The following is a 19,196-nucleotide window of genomic DNA, read 5'->3' as shown; positions in this document are numbered from 1 at the left end:
CAAACCACCACTTGAGGTTCGTAGTCTTGCAAACCACCACTTGAGGTTCGTAGTCTTGCAAACCACCACTTGAGGTTCGTAGTCTTGCAAACCACCACTTGAGGTTCGTAGTCTTGCAAACCACCACTTGGGGTTCGTAGTCTTGAAAACCACCACTTGGGGTTTGTAGTCTTGCAAGCTGCATGACAAGCTTACTGGCACCAGTGATCTGAAAAAGAACATCCACTACATATTGCAAAGCAGTCAATATTAGGAAGGTCAACTAGCTATAGAAACCATACCAAAGCAGACATCGGCGCATGATGCTGTCCTTGGACCTATCAGATCCTGTCAAACCATCCAACCCATACCAGAATGGAATATGGATATTAAATGATGATGATGATGATGATGAAAGCAGTCTTGTCCATGAGATACTTAGTTCTTTCTCAAAGACAAATCTATTAAAGTTATCTGTATCCCACTGCAATTCAAAGATCATTCAGAATGTAGTTAATGTGCAAGAAAGATTTCTAGTTTGTACACATTAAAGAGCTGATTTCAGCAGTAAACAAAGATGTACCATGGATTGTTTGATCCGAAAGCAACCAATGATTCATAACTGATGATCTTCAGTTAAGTTACATTCACTCATTTAAGCCCTTCACTTCCTATGGAACATAGGCCACTGACAACTTTTCTCCACTGTCCTCAACTCTGGGTTACCGTTTCCCTGAGGAAAGGCCTTTCTCTCCCAGTCCTATTGGTTTTGAATTCTCATCAATGTTTCTGTAACTTTGCATTTTTCTAAGCAGGGTTGTTGGCCCTATGCAATCCATTTTTACCTCTAGAAAGAGGTGATCCATATTAAAGACCATGAATGACCATGGGATTGCACCTAGAAAGTTACCCTCCAAGGCACAAGTCCAGGCAAGGTTGTTTATGGAAGACCAGCAGTCACCCATGCATTGCTGTTATCCAGAGGAAAGGCAAAAGCCAATACAGCTTGGAACCAGTGACGTCATAACTCATTTCTTCAGCTGTGTGAACTGAAGCAATGGGAAATAAAGTGTCTTGCTCAAGAACACAACACACAGCCTGGTCCGAGAACCAAAGTCACTACCTCATGATTATGGGCTTGAGACGCTAACCACTTAGCCATGCACCTTCATCATATGATCCATATTAGTCTATCCTCAATCCTTTGACCTGCCCAGCATGGGAGGCCCTGCCAGGAGCTTGCACTTCATTGGAATAACTCCCTGGGTCATTGAAGCACACAAACCACCACACTGCAACAAGGACTAAGCTGTGTGGCTCAAGTATTACTCAGCTTTGCATATAAGGTCAACACTGATAGTAATGCGTATAACTACATAATCACACTCTGTTGTGTCTGGGGAGAGTCATTTTCTTATCGTGCCTTAAAATTTAACTCACTCACCGTTAAAGTTTCCACTTATTATTTTTTTATTTTCCTAAAATTTTCGTTGCGTCTTGCAACCTTTTCAATAGTCTTGACTCTGTCCGTTATTCACGTTGCGTTCTGTCTTGCAAACCAAATCCAAAAACGAAATACATAACCACACTTTATAGCAAAAATAAGCTTCCATCAAATGCAAATATTTCCTTGATAGGGACAATCCCTAAAATCAATAGGGCAGTAAAGGTCTTCATTGACAGGAGTTAGACTTGAAATAAGGAAAGTAGAAGTTTACATTGGTGTACCATAAAACAAAGCAGATGAATGATATCCATCGGTTATCTCCCTTCAGATTTTATCTTATTGCTTTCATAGCAACATAACTGTGTGGTTAAGGAACTCTCTTTGCAACCACATAGTCTCAGGTTCATTCCCACTATGCAGTACCTTGGGAAAATATCTTCTACTATTGACCTGGGACAATTAATACCTAGCAAATGAATTCAGTAGACAGAAACTGTGTGGAAGCATGTCATATATATATCTGTGTGTGCATTTGTGTATGTTTGTGTATTTGTGTCTGTGTTTGAATATATGTATGTGCTTGTAACCCCACTACAGCTTGGCAATTGGTGTTGGTTTGTTTTATCCCAGTAGCTTAATGGTTTGGCAAAAGAGAATGATAGAATAAGTTCAAGACTTAAGAAAATAAGTACCGGGGTTGATTTTTGTTTGAACAAAACTCTTAAAGGCCACAGTCCAATGACTGAAACAAGTAGAAAAGATAAAAGATAAATATTGACCACATATTCCTTCATTCTTATACGTTTTTCAGTCATTAGACTGTGGCCATTCTGCAGCACCATTATTAAGGGTGTAATTAATTATATTTACCCCAGTATTTGGTTAGTTCTTATTATAAAGAGATCACAACAATAATATTCTGTTGTTTTCAAATAATTACTTTTTAGTGATCAATAGATCAAACATTTTTGCTTAAGATTGCAATAACAGAATGGGAGATAGCCATTTCTACTTCTACATCATCGCCATCATCATCTAACGTCCACTTTCAATGCCAGCATGTGTTGGACTGTTTGACAGAAGCCTGCACCAGATTTCCGTGTCTGTTTTGGCAGGGTTTTTATGGCTGGATACCTTTCCTAACACCAACCACCCAGCAGAGTGTACTGACTGCTTTTTACATGGCACAAGAACAGGCAAGGTCAGTTTTGGCCTAGTTTTTACTGCTGGATGTCCTTCCAAAAGCCAACCACCTAACAGTGTTGACTGCATCTCTTTCACCTAAAAAAAAATTTTCTTTCCAATTCTTTGACAGTCTTTCTTTTTGTGTCACCAAACTTCTTGCTGATGTATCTAAAATAACATACTTTTAAACTGATGACATCATTTTACATGCAGACATTATTTATACATATTCAGAAATATCTTTAAAACAAATAAAGATGAGACTGTGCTATGTACAAATCAGAGGTATGGTCTTGATGTTTGTAATAGAGTGAACTGCACTAAAGGAATGACTCATGTTCTAGATTCTTATTATTAGATCTTTTTCTACTATTTACCTGTCTCTGTTCTTAGCATGCTCTTTCATCGTCATCGTCATCGTCATCATCATCATCATCATCATCATCATCATCATCAACAGCAACATTGTCAACATCATATAACATCCACTTTATTATGCGTGCATGGGTTGGACAGAGTATATTTGAAGCAAATTTTCTATGGCCAGATGCCCTTCTTGTCACCAACCATCACCTGTTTCCAAGGAAAGTAATATTTCTCCGGACATTTTTCTTGCAGAACACTGGAAACAAATGACACTGCTTGTATGACAGTGATACTCATTTACAACTACCATCTGATGTCAAGTCAAGGAGTCACACACACACTCACGCACCATCATCTCATCATCAACATTTAACGCCCATTTTCCATGCTGGCATGGGTTGGATGGCTTGACTAGAACTGGCAGGGCCAGGGAGCACACCAAGTTCCTTAGTCTGTTTTGGCTTGGTTTCTACAGTTTGACGCCCTTCCTAATGCCAACCACTTTACTGGATAGGCTTTCAGTTTCCAATTAACAAATTCATTCACAAGGCTTATATGTCTCTATATCTATTCCATTCATCCTTCCAGTTATTCATTCATGTGTTTTATTTATTTATTTATTCATTCATTCATTCTAGGTTTTAACCCGACAGACTTTGGAGGACAACAGGTAATCTACAATGAAGCTACTGGTGTCATCTACAGTTATTCATTTTTCCACTTAGTTTTCTCTTTTGCCAGTCTTTACATCATGATGCAGTTGACTAACTGGCACAGGTAAGACCATTGTGTGCTTTATTTCCTTCTTTTATTTTTCTTAGTTATGTTGATTCATCACCATCGTTGTCATCATCATCATTACCATTACTATTGTCATCAACACTGTCGTCACTACCACTGCCATCAATACTACCCTCATCATCACTACTGCCATCCTCACTATCATCATCACCACCATCATTACCATCATCCTCATCGCCACCACCGTCAACCTCATCACTGTCAACCTCACCACCGTCAACCTTTCCACCGTCAACCACCTCACCATCACTACCATCATCGTTACCATCATCATATTTGCTATTGAGCCAATGAGAAATTAGCTGTTATTTCTAGCAATCATGTAGCAGAAATCCTTGTTTGCTCATAATATTTTTTTTTAATGTTTTCACTGGTGCTTAAATGCATGCAATTTTCTTGTCAGAAGTTAGGTTAACCATTTGTGTTGCAACTAACAGGTCAACTATAATGGAGAATTAACTAGTTTCAAATCTTAGCTTCTCTTTATCTTCAACAGATTATTCAAACTTTTTGTTGTTGTTATGCATAACATATTTTGCTTTCTATTGTTTTTAACAGACCCGATGAGACAGATCTGGTTAAATTTGGACTCAACTGGCCTGCAGTCTGGGTAAAACTAATATCAAGTTGGATATGTGTTCTTATCTTCTTAACCACTACACTTTTCCCCAAGTGTTACCCCTGTAGAGGTCTGGCTCTACAAACTCGATTAGCAAAGCAGGAATCAAACCAAAATAATGCAGAACAAGAGACTTGTTTAAATTCTTAGCAAAACTAGCTGACATCTTGTATGTTTCTATCTTACTTCAAATGTCTTTCTAATGTCTTTTCTACGAAGGTTTCAGAATGCACGCATACGAGTATGCAGTGTCTCTTGTATATAAATGTATGCATGTTGTATGTATGTTACATGTCACTAATATGTATGGCATATGTATGGATATTTGTATGCTTTGATTGGTTAAGAATGCTGACATATTTCACATGTTATCTCTTCTTCATTTCTAACAGAAATGAAATTCTGTATTGTACCAACTGCAATTAAGAAACATCTGAAAAAATTAACATTAACAGTTTTTTTATCTGCTGCTATGAATGTGGCACAAACGAATCTAAATACCTAGTCATAGGTAAGATGACAACGCTATTAATAATCATATGCTTCTCTGTGTGTATGTGTGTAATCACAAGCTTCATCAATGTTTCTAAATAATCTCTGTCAGATTCTAGATGTTTGTATTCAGGGTGTGTTAACAATTTCAAGGATCTGATACTTACTAAATAGCTTTTCTATTGTATGCAAAGTGATATTAATATATACCCACCAATACTGATATGATATATACACACACTGGGGTGTCTCTCTCTCTCTCTCACACTCTCTCTGCAAATATATATGTATATATATTAAGGAGTCAAAAGTTATGGCCGGTCATACATTGACCATTGGTTTCACATCTTTTAAGCACTTTACAATATAGGCAACTCATCAGACTCAAATAGCTGAAGATGTGTAACTGCTCTAGAACTAAGGGAAGAAATACATAACTCTTTATATGTGTGAAACCAATGGTTACTCTATGACCAACCATAACTTTTAAGTTCTAAAAAAAAAAAAATTCATCACTTCTCTAATGCTTTAGAACAGGGGTTTTCAAACTTTTTGACTTGCGGACCCTTTTATATTTCAGACTTTACCTTAGGGACCCCCTTATAAACGCTTATGAAATTTATACATAAATATTTGCTTAAAATAACATATATTTTTACATTTATTTATTTTACAGTATTTAGCAAATAAGTTTATTGTCAATTAAAAGATTTCGATTAAAAACATATATAAAATCAAATTGCCCATAAAAAGTATTTGCTATCCACAGACCCCCTGTCTTGTCCTTGCGGACCCCCTGTGGTCTGGGGACCACAGTTTGAAAACCCCTGCTTTAGAGTATGCTTCTTTTTCTGATATATGGACTGATGATGTATGTATGTGTGTGTGTGTATATATATATATATATATATATACGTATGTACACATCTTGCACAACCCCCTCAATTATCTACCCATAACTTTGCATGGCCACGCATTCCCAGATACATACATTCCATGTGTAACTATGGTTACCTGCATTACCTGGAATAGTTTCTATATTTTCACAAGTACTTTTCTATATCTATGCATGCCCAGCTATAATTCATCCATATATGCAAACACACACACACACACACACCCACACACACACACACACACACACGCACATCACAGATATCAATACCCAAGACACCCATTGTAACCCTGGTGATTATACTAACAGAATAGTTCTTACAGCTTCATGGAAATAGTAGACTTGTTGAGTTTATTATTATCGTCATTATAAAGTTACCAAGCTGACAGAATCATTAGCATGCCAGACAAAATATATAGTGGGACTTCTTCAGGCTTTACATTCTGAGTTCAAATACTGGACAGGTTGAATCTGCTGCTTTTCAATCCTACAGGGTCGATAAAATAAGTAGCAGTCGAGCATTGGGAGAAATGTTATTTCAGGCCTTGTGCCTCTTAGTAGAAAGGATTATTATTATTATCATCATTATTATAGCCATTGCACAGTATACAGTATCGTGAGGTTGTTGATAGAAGATATTGAGTCTACCGGGGGTTTGTACTGTTTGTCAAGTCACAACAAGGACCTCAGACAGACAGTATTTTATGCAATATGTGTGCAGTTCCAAGCAATGCCGACTTTTGCAATGCATCTAGATTGTAGGGTATTTCTAAGGTTTTCAGATGTTTTTTTTCAGTTTGGGTAGTATTGAACCCAATGTTCCAATGATAATAGGGATAACCTTTATGTTTAACTCTTGTAGCTGCCACATCTTAGCGATCTCAATTCTCAGGTCTCCATATTTAGTATCCTTTTTATTATTATTATTATTATTATTATTATTATTATTATTATTATTATTATTATTGTTTTTATTGTTGTTGTTATTATTAAGGCAGCAAGCTGGCAGAATTGTTAGCATGACAGGCAGAATGTCTTAGAGCAGTGTTTCCCAATCTATTTTCCCCCAGGCCCCACTATAACTTACCAGAAAAATGTATGCCCCACCAGTGGTTGGTTAAAAAAGCAACTTTATTTTTAATATTTTATCAATTATTTAATAAAAAAAAGAATCTACCAGTAACTCTTTTATTAAGTAGTGAGTACAAAAAAAAGTATATTATTCACTCAGAAAAAAATTTTGGCAATTCCATGTCCCACTAAAAAAGAAAAAAATTTGAGTCCCACAGCCCACCAAAAATTTTCCAGGCCCCACCAGTGGGGCACATGCTTGACATTGGGTATCACTGGCTTAGAGGCATTTCATCCATCTTTACATTCTGAGTTCAGCTTTGCCTTTCATCTTGTTGCAGTTGATAGAATAAGTAGCAGTCACACACTAGAGTCAAAGTAATCGATCAGTCCCCTTCCTCAAAATTCCAGATTTTGTGCCTATAGCAGAAAGGATTATTATTGTTGTTATTATTATTATTAGGTGGCAAGCTGGCAGAATCCTTAGCACATTGGGTAAAATGGTTAGCGGCATTTCGTCTGTCTTTACATTCTGAGTTCAAATTCCACCAAGGTTGACTTTGCCTTTCATCCTTTCAGGGCTGACAAATTAAGTACCAGTCAAATACTGGGAGTCGATGTGATCGACCCCACCCACCCTACCTCAAATTCCAGGCCTTTTGCCTATAGTAGAAAGAATTATTATTATTATTATTATTCGGGTTAAGGTGGTGAGCTGGCAGAAACATTAGCACACCGAGTGAAATGCTTAGCGGCATTTCATTTGTCGTTACGTTCTGAGTTCAGATTCCACCAAGGTCGACTTTGCCTTTCATCTTTTCGGGGTCAATAAATTAAGTACTAGTTGCATACTGCGATCGATCTAATTGACTGGCCCCCTCCCCCAAAATATTGAGCCTTGTGTCTAGAGTAGAAAAGGTTATTATTATTGGAGTGGTGGATTGGTAGAATTGTTGAAATTTCAAAGAAAATGCTTATTAGGTTCTGAGTTCAAATTCTCACCAAGATCAACTTACCTTATCATCTTTCCAATATCAATGAAATAAATTACCTGTCAAGTACCCCTTAAAATTGTTGGTTTTGCACTGAGATTATAATGAAAGGCCAGCAAGCTGACAGAATTGTTTGAGCATCGGAAAAAAATGCTTAGTGGCATTTCTTTTGGATTTTTGTGTTCTGTCTTCAAATCCCACCGAAGTCACCATTTTCTTTCATCACACTGGGGTGATTATACATAATAAGGTACCCAGTCAACCACTGAGGATTATGGTATTGACTATTCTCTAACATTCAAAATTACTGGCCTTGTACCTAAATTAGAAATCCTCATCATTATCATCATCATTAGTATCATTATTATCAAGGTAGCAAGCTGGCAGAATCGTTAGCATGCTGGACAAAATGCTTAGCAGCAGTATTTCATTTGTCTTGACATTCAGAGTTCAAATTCTGCAGAGGCTGACTTTGCTTTTCATCTTTTCAGAGTTGATAAAATAAGTACCAATTAAGCACTGGGGTTCAATATAATCAACTTACTCTCTCTACCTCAGAACTGCTGGCCTTGTGTCAATATCAGAAAAGATTATTGTTGTTGTTATTATTGATAAGGTAGCAAACTGGAAGAATCATTACTACATCAGACAAAATACTTTGCAACATTTCATACATCTTTCTGTTCTGAGTTCAAATTCTGCCATGGTTGGACTTTACTTTTCATCCTTTTGGAGTCAATAAAATAAGTACCCGCTTGAGCTCTGGTGTCGAGGTAATCAGTCTGCCCCCACCCCACCAAATTTCAGGATTTATTATTATTATTATTATTTGTAGAATCAAAATAAATCCAGTGTTGTAAACATTATCAACCACACATACTCAATGTATATCCTTTGCTTGTTTGCTGGTAAGCTGTGATTTAGTAAGGTAGGATGATTCTCTCAAAGAATATATGTAATATAAATGTATTAAACATATACCATATATATATTCCTATATATATATATATGTATATATATATATATATATATATATATATATATATATATATATATATATATAATAATAATAATATTAGGGATAAAATCCAAAATTACAGGTAAAAACTCAATTAAAATCAATTTATTAAAAATTAAAATTAAATTAAGTTTCACAGAGTAAAATATATATAAATATATAGTTTTAGGGAAAAGAACCAAGGTTCATGAACTCATCGATGAAAATCCACTGTCACATATAGAAAAATTAATAATTAAAAGCACAATAAATGAGTATATATATATATATATATAGTTGTAAATATATGGTCTAAGCAAAATCCAAAGATAAAAGGAATACATGTAATCCCACCAAGACCAATTTTATCCTTCATTTTTCAAAAATCAACAAAATAACGCACCAGTCAAATGCTGGATTGATTTATTCCCACCTCCAAAATTTATGGTTTAGTGCTTATTCTTTAGTGCTTAATCTTTATTATTTTTATTATTAATTATATTGTTAGACTAATGGGTGTGATAGATAATCTGGGATTAGTCTGGTTATTAATAAAAGAAAGAATTTCTTCAACTGTTGGGAAACTGAGTCTGTGTACTAGGATTTATTACTAATTGATACTGTTATGCTTCCACTGCTAAAGACTTTCAATACAACCAGAACTTTTCTCTTATCCTTAGAATTGATTAAGTCTGAGCATTCATTGACATATGTTTTTATTATCTTTGTGATCCAAATTTCAATTTGGAGTAAAACAAAAAAATTACGTACTAGTTCATGTTTTATTAGGTCAAAATATTGAGCCTTATGTAAAGAAATTTGGGGATTTAGTCCCAGCTTAGATATATCATGATATATCATCATATATATATATCCAAAATTAGGGAAGGAGTAGATAAAAACCAGGCTACATATGTTTCATAGCTGGCAGAGCCTCAGATGTAGTAATTACCCAAACGAGGGGTAATCCGCTAGCTACACATTGGGCCAAAGATGCCTTAATCAAATGAAGTTTTCAGCTTATCGAACTTCAGTATGGGAAAAATTTACAACCTTCTACATCAATGAACCATTATTGTTCCTGAAAGTTGTTTTTTTATACCTTCTACGGACTGCTCGAAGCTTACTAACTTCCTGCACCTTGGTCCTTGGATCTTAGCTTTACATATATGTGTGTGTGTGTCACTGTCTTGTAATGAATGGAGACTAAATCAATGAAAAATAAAAATAGAATAGATTAGAAAAGGTTAGTTAACAGTCTAAATGTCTTTTTTTTCTGTTAGGAAACAAGGGATCTTAAAATTCTCAGATAAATATTTCCCAATTTATCTGTTACTAACATGAGTTTTAGTAAGTCAATTACACAAATAAAAATCTTTCTTCCTGCCTCCCTCTGCTTCCTTGTGTCAATTCCTATTTTATATCACATAAAAGTGTTGTGAAAATATCACCAAAAATATTGGAAATTCAAAAAATTTTTATCACCTTTACTAAACTATGAGTTGAAAATGAGGCTAGCCACATTTTCATCTCATTTCTCTCTATCAAATGATTCAGAGAGAAGTGTGAAGAGACAAACTGTCTCTTTTCAACTGCCAGGCAGTCAGTCTCTTACAACAGTGACACAATGCTAACATCATCTGTCCAAAATTTCACTTCTATCATGTCATTCTATACAAATACAACGAAAAGTAGTGTGTAGATAAATGGAAACAATAAATAAATGGAATTTGATGTAATTGAGAAAAACAAGGAGTGGTAGGAAGATCCAGAAATGGGAAGTTCTAGGGAGAAACTAGGATCTAGACATAGACTCAATAAAGTTAATTTCCCCAACTGTCTCTAAATTGTAGTTTAAGAGGTTCTAAAAATGCTATGGGTACCCAGCCTTACCCCGCAATTAAAGAGAAAAAAATGTGTGACAGGAAAATTATGGATGTGGCCTTTTTAACCTTGTTTTTACATGGGTGCAGCTAAGAAAAAGTGTGTTTTGAGATGGACAGTAGTTTAATAAGAGCCTACATGTATATATATATATATATGGTGGAGTGTTCGCATTGCATTTTCCATGCCCACATGAGAAGTTGAATCCAGCAGTTCAAGTTAATGGGTTACTTGTCATTTTTATTGTGCTACTTAGTGGTGTGAGTTGTCCCTATGAGGTAGGGACAATTTTTTAATAGTCATTAAGTTGCATTTATGGTTAAATGGTTAAGGATTCCATTTTGTAAATACAGGTTTTCAGGTTTGAATCTAGTGTGTGTCACCTTAGGTTAGTGTCTTCTATAGCCTAGCCTTGGGTTGGCCCAAACCTTGTGAAAGAAACTGTGTTGACAGAAAAGCTATGTGGAAGCCTGTTGGCTTATTTACAAATAGCTGAACTGTGTAGTTGGAGATTTTCAAGTGTATTAGATCAGAGACAACACTGTGTCTTTGATGAGATACAAACTCCAACCATATGGTTGATTATCCACTTAACCATCCACTCTCTCTTTTAGCTGCACAACTTTGCTCATGGCTGTTATTGATTAGTGTCAGGTCAAGCCTGACTGAGCAGACATGATCAAAGATATTCTGTGATCATCCCATTCTTCAAGGTATCAAGGTACCTTCATTTGTGCCCTTCACTTTTTTCATGACAATAGAGTGTTATCGAGGAAAGATTTGGCTGTTATTTGAAGCAGATCAAGAAACTGTGTAGGGCAATGGTTCTCAACCAGGGTCCATATGGACCCTCAGGGGCCGTGTGGTCCCTGAGAATCCAGATAACATTTATGGGCTGGGGTCCACACAACAAAATAGATCAATTGGGGATCCACAATTGTATTTTAAGGGTCCCTGAAAAAATTTTTGTTTTAAATGTATTTATTGGTATGTATTACAAGAAACAGCTAGGTTTTTTTTTTCTCTAACAGTTTACATAGTTCAACCAACACAAGTTAGTGTGTGTTAAACAAAATAGAAATGCTGAAAAAAGTTTCTATAATACTAGTTTTTCAACATTGAATGACTACGGGGGTCCACCAGAATAAAATAGTAATTAAAGGGGTCCATAAGTAAAAAATAGTTGAGAATCCCTGATATAGCGGTACCTGCATATGCTTGCACTTCTCTTGGTCAATTTATTTGCCATTGATAGATCCAATGAACAGAAACAACCCAGTGCCGGAAGTAGCAACTGCGATGTATAACTGACAAGTATTTCATTAGTATGTCATATTCAGGTCAGATATTATCATGAATATAACATAAGCACTTTCAAACTGATATTTCCTACTTACCTGAAGACAGTCTTCAAGTGTGGCTCAATACATTATCTCCACTTAATCCCATTATCTTCTGAACTAGCTAGTTGCATACCTCAACCAATCTCCATCTGACTTTTATCTCTTCTCTTTTCATCACCACCACCTACTGTGTCTCACTCCCTCAGACCACCACACTAACCACATTTTACCCTATCCTCACACCCAAGGACATCAAACCTCTGTAATTCCCTCCAGCAGTTTTCCTGCAGACATCAACATCTGTACATTGATGTCATCATCATCATCATCATCAATGGATGTTAAAATGATGATGGTGACAGCGACTTATACATGTTCAAACTGAACCAGAGGACCAGCCTAATTTGTGGGTACTACCTTTTTCCTAAGCCATTAAATTTATGAGATTCGTTCATACAATATAAAAATCAAAAAAATGTTTCCATGAAACATAAGGTACAATGGTTGTGAGATAAAGGTGATGATCTACCTAAACACATAGTCATAAGTTCGAATCCTATTAAAGCTATTATGTTGCATTGCAGAGCAAGATATATAAATATACTTAACTGCTCGACTGAATAAAGAAAAAAAAACTTTCAATTCTCTCTTTCTGGTTGAGTAGTTAGTAGTTAAGAAGTGCAAGCATCTTGCTATAAAAAAAAAAGTTCCCCTTCAGAAAAACCACCATACTTGTGCAGATATGAACCCCACCACCACCAAAACAAAAGAAAAAAAGAAGAAATAGATGTGAAACAGTAAAGTAAGGGAAGAAGACAAATTCTCAAATAAAAACAAAACATTTTGAAAACCTTTATTCATCTCAAGTGTACTTGAGATTTTTTTGAATTCTATAGAATTTGAAAATACATTTTGGAAAGCTTTTTTTCAACAAATGTCTCTTCTCAGGTAGTTATAACAATACATTTTTTTTTATTGCAGGCTAGTATTCAAATTGTAAATATTCTAACACACTTGAAAAAACATAAAAAACAAAAAAAAAACAAATCACAAACAACCTTTGCCTCAGAATTCTTAATATTATGATCATATATAATCAAGAAGCTTATTTCTTATGAAATGTGGTTGAGTGTTTTAATAGTCATTAAGTTGCATTTATGGTTAAATGGTTAAGGATTTCGTTTTGTAAATACAGGTTTTCAGGTTTAAATCTAGTGTGTGTCGCCTTAGGTTAGTGTTTTCTATAGCCTAGCCTTGGGTTGGCCCAAACCTTGTGAAAGAAACTGTGTTGACAGAAAAGCTATGTAGAAGCCTGTTGGCTGGACTGTACCTGTAATACAACAAGGTCAATCTTACCATATGCACTGTCATGCAGAGTATGAGATTAATGATGCAATACTCTATGGAATATTTACCCACATACACTATGATACAAGGAATTGGTAGATTTATTGATTGAAGAACTGGAATACTCATTGTGAAAACCTAAGGGATAACCATTAATCATTGTTTTTTGATGTGAAAAAAATTTCATTTTTTAAAAATTATTTTTATAAATTTCCCTCCAGCAGACCTCTTTGTGTAATATATGTAAAAAAAAAGTCACTCACACACATGTATGCAAACACATATATATGTATAATTTCACAAAAAAATTTGACCAAGAGTACAGTGATGTTGCCATTGGCTGGTGGAAATTCAACATTTTGGACATGTCTTTTTCATTGGTGTTCACTTGCAATGGTTCAAGGAGTACTTTAACAGCATCAGTTTCAATAGTCTTTGAGGAGCTGTAAAGGCTGTACATGCCATGGACACTGCCTCTTCTTCCAGACCCAGCAAATAAAACAAAAAAAGAAAGATACTTAGCCACTTGCACTTTATTCATCAAATAGGTAGTTTAGTTAACTAAAACTGACAGAAAATTTTATTTACAATATGTATATATTATGTAAGTTTTTTTTGTTTTTTTGTGTGTGTATATGTATGTAAAGTAAGTGTGTGTGTGTGTATAAGTATACATATGTGTGTGTTTAGATGGAGAGGTTCCATCTTACAGTTATGCTGTAGGAAAAATATAACAGATTTTAAAGACATTTTCTATTAAGCTTTTTAAGTTAACAGATCTTCATAAGCTCATGTATACATATATGTCTATGTATGTACTTACTCTTTTACTCTTTTACTTGTTTCAGTCATTTGACTGCGGCCATGCTGGAGCACCGCCTTTAGTCGAGCAAATCGACCCCAGGACTTATTCTTTGTAAGCCTAGTACTTATTCTATCGATCTCTTTTTGGCCGAACCGCTAAGTTACGGAGACATAAACACACCACCATCGGTTGTCAAGCAATGTTGGGGGGACAAACACACACACACACACACACATATATATATACATATATATACGACGGGCCTCTTTCAGTTTCCGTCTACCAAATCCACTCACAAGGCTTTGGTCGGCCCGAGGCTATAGCAGAAGACACTTGCCCAAGGTGCCACGCAGTGGGAATGAACCCGGAACCATGTGGTTGGTAAGCAAGCTACTTACCACACAGCCACTCCTGCGTATTTATGTGTATTTATGAGTATGTTTGCATATTTACATTGGCATATGCATATTTTTATTAGTATATTTATGTATGTGTATGTATATTTTTGCATGTTTATTAGTGTAATTATGTTTACCTTGTTTTTCAATTGTTTGAACTCTTCCTATCAAAGAAACAAGCTAGTTTCTAACATAGAAACAGTGCTCCTTCACTATAAATTAGGTAAAAATAAGAGTGAAGAGTTGAATATTAAAAAAGCCTTGCATATTTTTACTGTTCTGCTTGTATATTATAACTGCAATATGCATGTTAGCTTACTACTCTTTGTATATGAAAATCTCAGATTTTCAAGATTGCTACTTAGACATTTTTTAAGAAAACTGAGTGCACCAATGTTTATGGGTACAACAGGGAATTTGTAATCTGGACAGAGAATTTGTAGATTTTGAATCGATTGTCCATAAATATTCTCTATGTGATTTTGAAAGAAATTTTCACATCTGAAGGGCAGATGACCACAGTAATTGAACAAAATGTTTCGTTTCTGTTCCAAACACTTTATCAGACCTGTTATGTTTGCATTTAGCAGAAGTTCTGATGGGAATGTTCCACTGGTATTTTTTTTTTACTTTAGAAATGTTTATATATACTCAACAAGAGAAATATTTCTCTATATTTATTTGTTGTGGAAGGATTCCAACCACCCTTCAAGTGACTAAAAGTGGACTGGCATATTGCTATAAAATAAAGAACTGTCAACAGTTCATTGTGAGCCATTGGTAGAGAGCTTTTAACCTTGTGTAACAGTAATTGTAGTGCATTGTGTGAATACTGTCTTTCTCCCTGCTTTGTTAAATTATATATCCAGCACCAAGATTTAAAATTATCCCATGGCAGTTTACCCTTTGAATTACATTGCAGGTAGTATCTTAGTCACATTTTAGAATAGCTGTATAATAGCAATCAGAAAAATGTCAGAGTTTTAGGTCAAAGTTTCATTTTTCACTGTCTCTTGTTCAATGAATATTTTGTAGCAATCTTCTACTTTCGGATTACAAAAACGTAATCTTCAAAATGGAACCTGGTGCAATGATTCTGGGTGTAGGAGAGACAGCACATATATTTATAAACGTGGCACATAAAAAACACCACTCAAGCATAGCCAATGCCAGTGCTGGTGGCACATAAAAAGCACCCACTACACTTTCAGAGAGGAAGGACATCCAACTGTAGAAACTTTGCCAGATCAGATTGGAACCTGGTGTAGCCTCCTGGTTTGCCTGCCTTCAGTCAAACCGTCCAACCCATACCAGCATGGAAAGCGGACGTTAAATGATGATGATGTATTGCAAGCCACATTATCGGCAGCCAGTCTACAAACTAACTGTGAATAAGAACTATCTTGACCTAGACAGTCTTCCTAGTGCTGATGGTCTGATAAAACGCAGTCAGTTAATCTATATTGTACCTATTATTGGGGCACTTGGTTATTTTACTAAATGAGTAAGCAGTAATCTTGAGAAGCTTGGGTTTCTAGGCAAAGAAAAATTGCCATCTAATGTGTATTTTGCAAATATTATCTGTACGTGGAACAAAAAAAATATAAGGTTTTTCTAAAATACACCTTGTAACTATTTGTTATTAATCTCAACATTTCCTGAACTGCATATGGCAGGAAACTCTGAGTACCAACAGAGTGAATCATTAGTCACCTCTTTACCTCCTAATAAATTATACACACAATGTGTGTATGATGCTAAACACTAAACTGCTGAAGGTTAACGAGCCGACAAAAAGTATTCATTAGGTAATTATCTTTTCTTTTATACAGCATTTTTATATGCTTCTTGGCTGAACAAATGTATTTTGATACTGATTTCTTTACTCATTGGTTATAACATTCACATTTTGTCACAGATAGGAGAGTACATATTACAGTAACCCAAATGAAAAAGATAGGGTTTGTGTCTATCAGTGAAACTGTCAGTAGTCTGAAAATCTTGATACCAGTGTGTTTGTTTATAAACAAAGCATGTAACTTGAAACTTTTGGACAACTCAGTCATCTACCAATGAAGAATGGGTATCCTGAGCTGAATTCAAATCCACTTGGAGAAAACAATACTCGTCCTCAAATCTGTGTCCTGTCTACCTCATTGCATACATGTATTGATCAGCCTTAACTTTGGATCTAAGTCCTGGTTGTGATTTACATTGCTTGTGTTACGGTTGCTGCTTAAACATTCTATTCTGTGTTTAAGTTCACTCCCTATTTTGTGGATTAGTAAGAGAAAAGACAGTATCCATGAGTTTTTTTTTTTTTTTTTTTTTTTTTTTTTCAGGGCCTCTAATACTGGCAGGAGAAAGGGAATAAGTTATTCTCAAACTTGAGACCTAGTCTGAATGCTTTATCACACTGGACTCTGCTAAAGGCACCTATGTACCGGTTGGTGGTATTAAAATAGGCTACATATTAAGTGTACCATTCTTGTTAATGTCCACCACTAAATATCATTTATACCTCATTCCATTCCATTTCAAGGATTCTTTGGAAGTTTACAGCTAAATGTCTTGAACAAAATCCATGGGGAAGAGATGTTGTCTAATTTTCTGCACTCATGGCTTATGGATTCATATCACGACAAGAGCAGTGTATATCTTGTGCAAAGCATTCAATGGCTTGCTTTAAATCTGAGAATGTTTGTTACAACAGTTCATCAGATGTATTCAGCCACTTTAAATGATCAGGGGTGGTGATAATTTTTTTTTTTTTGTTACATTTTTGGGTTTTTTGAAATCGAGAAATGAATAAATATATATATATATATATATATATATATATATATAAGAAGCTTTTCCACATGATGTTACAACTGATATTGACAATATTGTGTGTGTGTATATATATATATATATATATATATATGCTATGGGAGACTGTTCATGATTCATTTCATTGTTACTCAGAGTTTTATTCACACAAACTCTACTTCATTTATTAATCTTTGATTAAAACATCTTACCATGAACTCAGTACAAAATGTAGAGTCAAATCTACATTTTTTTTTAATATCATATATATGTGTGAGCGTCTTGTTTGTTGAGTATTAGGTGAACGAAGGCATATTTGTGTAACTCACCAATACCAAATCAGACATCATCTCGCTCTGTTGACAATATTCCATGCCATTTATTTTTATGTATCAAAATTGTAAAAAGAATTATGAAATTTTTTTTTTTTTTTTTTTCAAGATTATACCTGGTCACTGAAACAAACTGATTAGTTTGGCTTGCCATTTCCTACATTTTCATATATCATTTACAAAAAAAAAAAAATATATAAATAAAAATTACAGAAAAAAAAATTATCATCTCTCTATATTTTATAAATTAATGTAGCTAAGTAAAAATGAACAAAAACAGGTTCAACGAGTTTTGATCCATTTGTAACAAAAATAAAATTTTACCATAATTACTGTTATTGTTGATGTTTAATTCCAAATCTGAATGATTCAACTTATGATCAAATGCTTTCCACATTTGACTCTCCTGTCTTTTATACCTTCATTTTTATCATTCTTTCTTTCATATTCACTTTGTACCTTGATGTCATATCTCTTTCTTTCCAGATGGGGAAGCCGAGTGTTCTCTTCTTCAGCAAGACACCTGTTACTACTCTTCTATCATTTTTCTCATATCCCTCAATACTCTACCCCATTCAGTTGAAGAGTTTTGTCTTTCAGGTATTTGGTGACTTCATCGGTGCTGTGCACTCTGTGAAGTAGTTGGTGTTAGGAAGGGCACCTGATTGCAGATACCATGTCAAAGCAGGCATTGGAGTATGGTGTAATTCTCTGGCTCATCTGTTCACGTTGAACCATCCAACCCATGCCAGCATGGAAAAAGGGACAGTAAATGTTCAATGTTCAAACATTTCCGTGTTGAACAACAATGTTTTTGTCACTAAACATCCTACATAAAATGTCATATGTGTCCGTGAAATTTATGTCAGAAACCTTTTTAGGCAATATATAGTTACAGTATTTCTCATGCTCTATTGTTGCTAGTTTCCTCAGAATTAGATGTGTTTTCATTCCGTCCATCCAGTCATGGCATTCTTTTTCAAAAATTTGTTCAAATCTTCAGTAATAAGCCTCAAAAGTGATTCCTTCTTCCGGGTCACATTTAAATTCATTTTTTGAATTTGCTACAAGGTCTGGCAAAAATGTATTTTCTGGTATTATTACCAGCTTCATTAGTTGTAGCATTTGTTGCTGCAACATTTGTTGTTTTCTTGTTCTTTGAGTTATTGTTGTTGCTGTTTTTGCAACTCAACTAAACCCTCTAACAAGTTTTCCATAATTTTATGGATTTTTCATAAAATATGTACAACAAAAATGCTTGTTACTCCTGTATCAAGTTTTTAATTTCTCCACATGAACAATTTTTCGATGTCATCCGTGTGAATTATTTTTCTCTTGAAAATTTTTTTCTTTTTCTTTCAATGCTGTCCGCGTGAATTGTTTACATTCACGTCACCACTGTTATAATGTGGATACTCATCCACTTGTATGT

At 35.0% G+C, this 19,196-nt stretch overlaps 1 protein-coding gene across 3 annotated transcripts in view; it reads left to right on the top strand.

Annotated features, from left to right (window-relative positions):
* LOC106874431 (serine incorporator 5) overlaps positions 1–18,097 on the top strand; it is a 72,607-nt gene extending 54,510 nt beyond the window's left edge. For 2 of the 3 annotated variants that reach the window (XM_014922162.2, XM_052970109.1), the window contains exons 13-14: positions 3,616–3,754; positions 4,337–18,097. In XM_014922162.2, coding sequence (XP_014777648.1) covers positions 3,616–3,754; positions 4,337–4,547 — 350 coding nt within the window. In that variant the 3' untranslated portion in view covers positions 4,548–18,097. The remainder of the gene's footprint in view (positions 1–3,615; positions 3,755–4,336) is intronic. The other variant, XM_052970110.1, reaches the window with a different exon arrangement.
* Positions 18,098–19,196: the final 1,099 nt, after the last annotated feature.

This window comes from Octopus bimaculoides, chromosome 8, assembly GCF_001194135.2.
Source record: "Octopus bimaculoides isolate UCB-OBI-ISO-001 chromosome 8, ASM119413v2, whole genome shotgun sequence".
Classification (NCBI taxonomy): domain Eukaryota; kingdom Metazoa; phylum Mollusca; class Cephalopoda; order Octopoda; family Octopodidae; genus Octopus; species Octopus bimaculoides.
The sequence above is the reverse complement of the archived record's forward strand: the minus strand, read 5'-3'. Positions and strand labels throughout refer to the sequence as shown.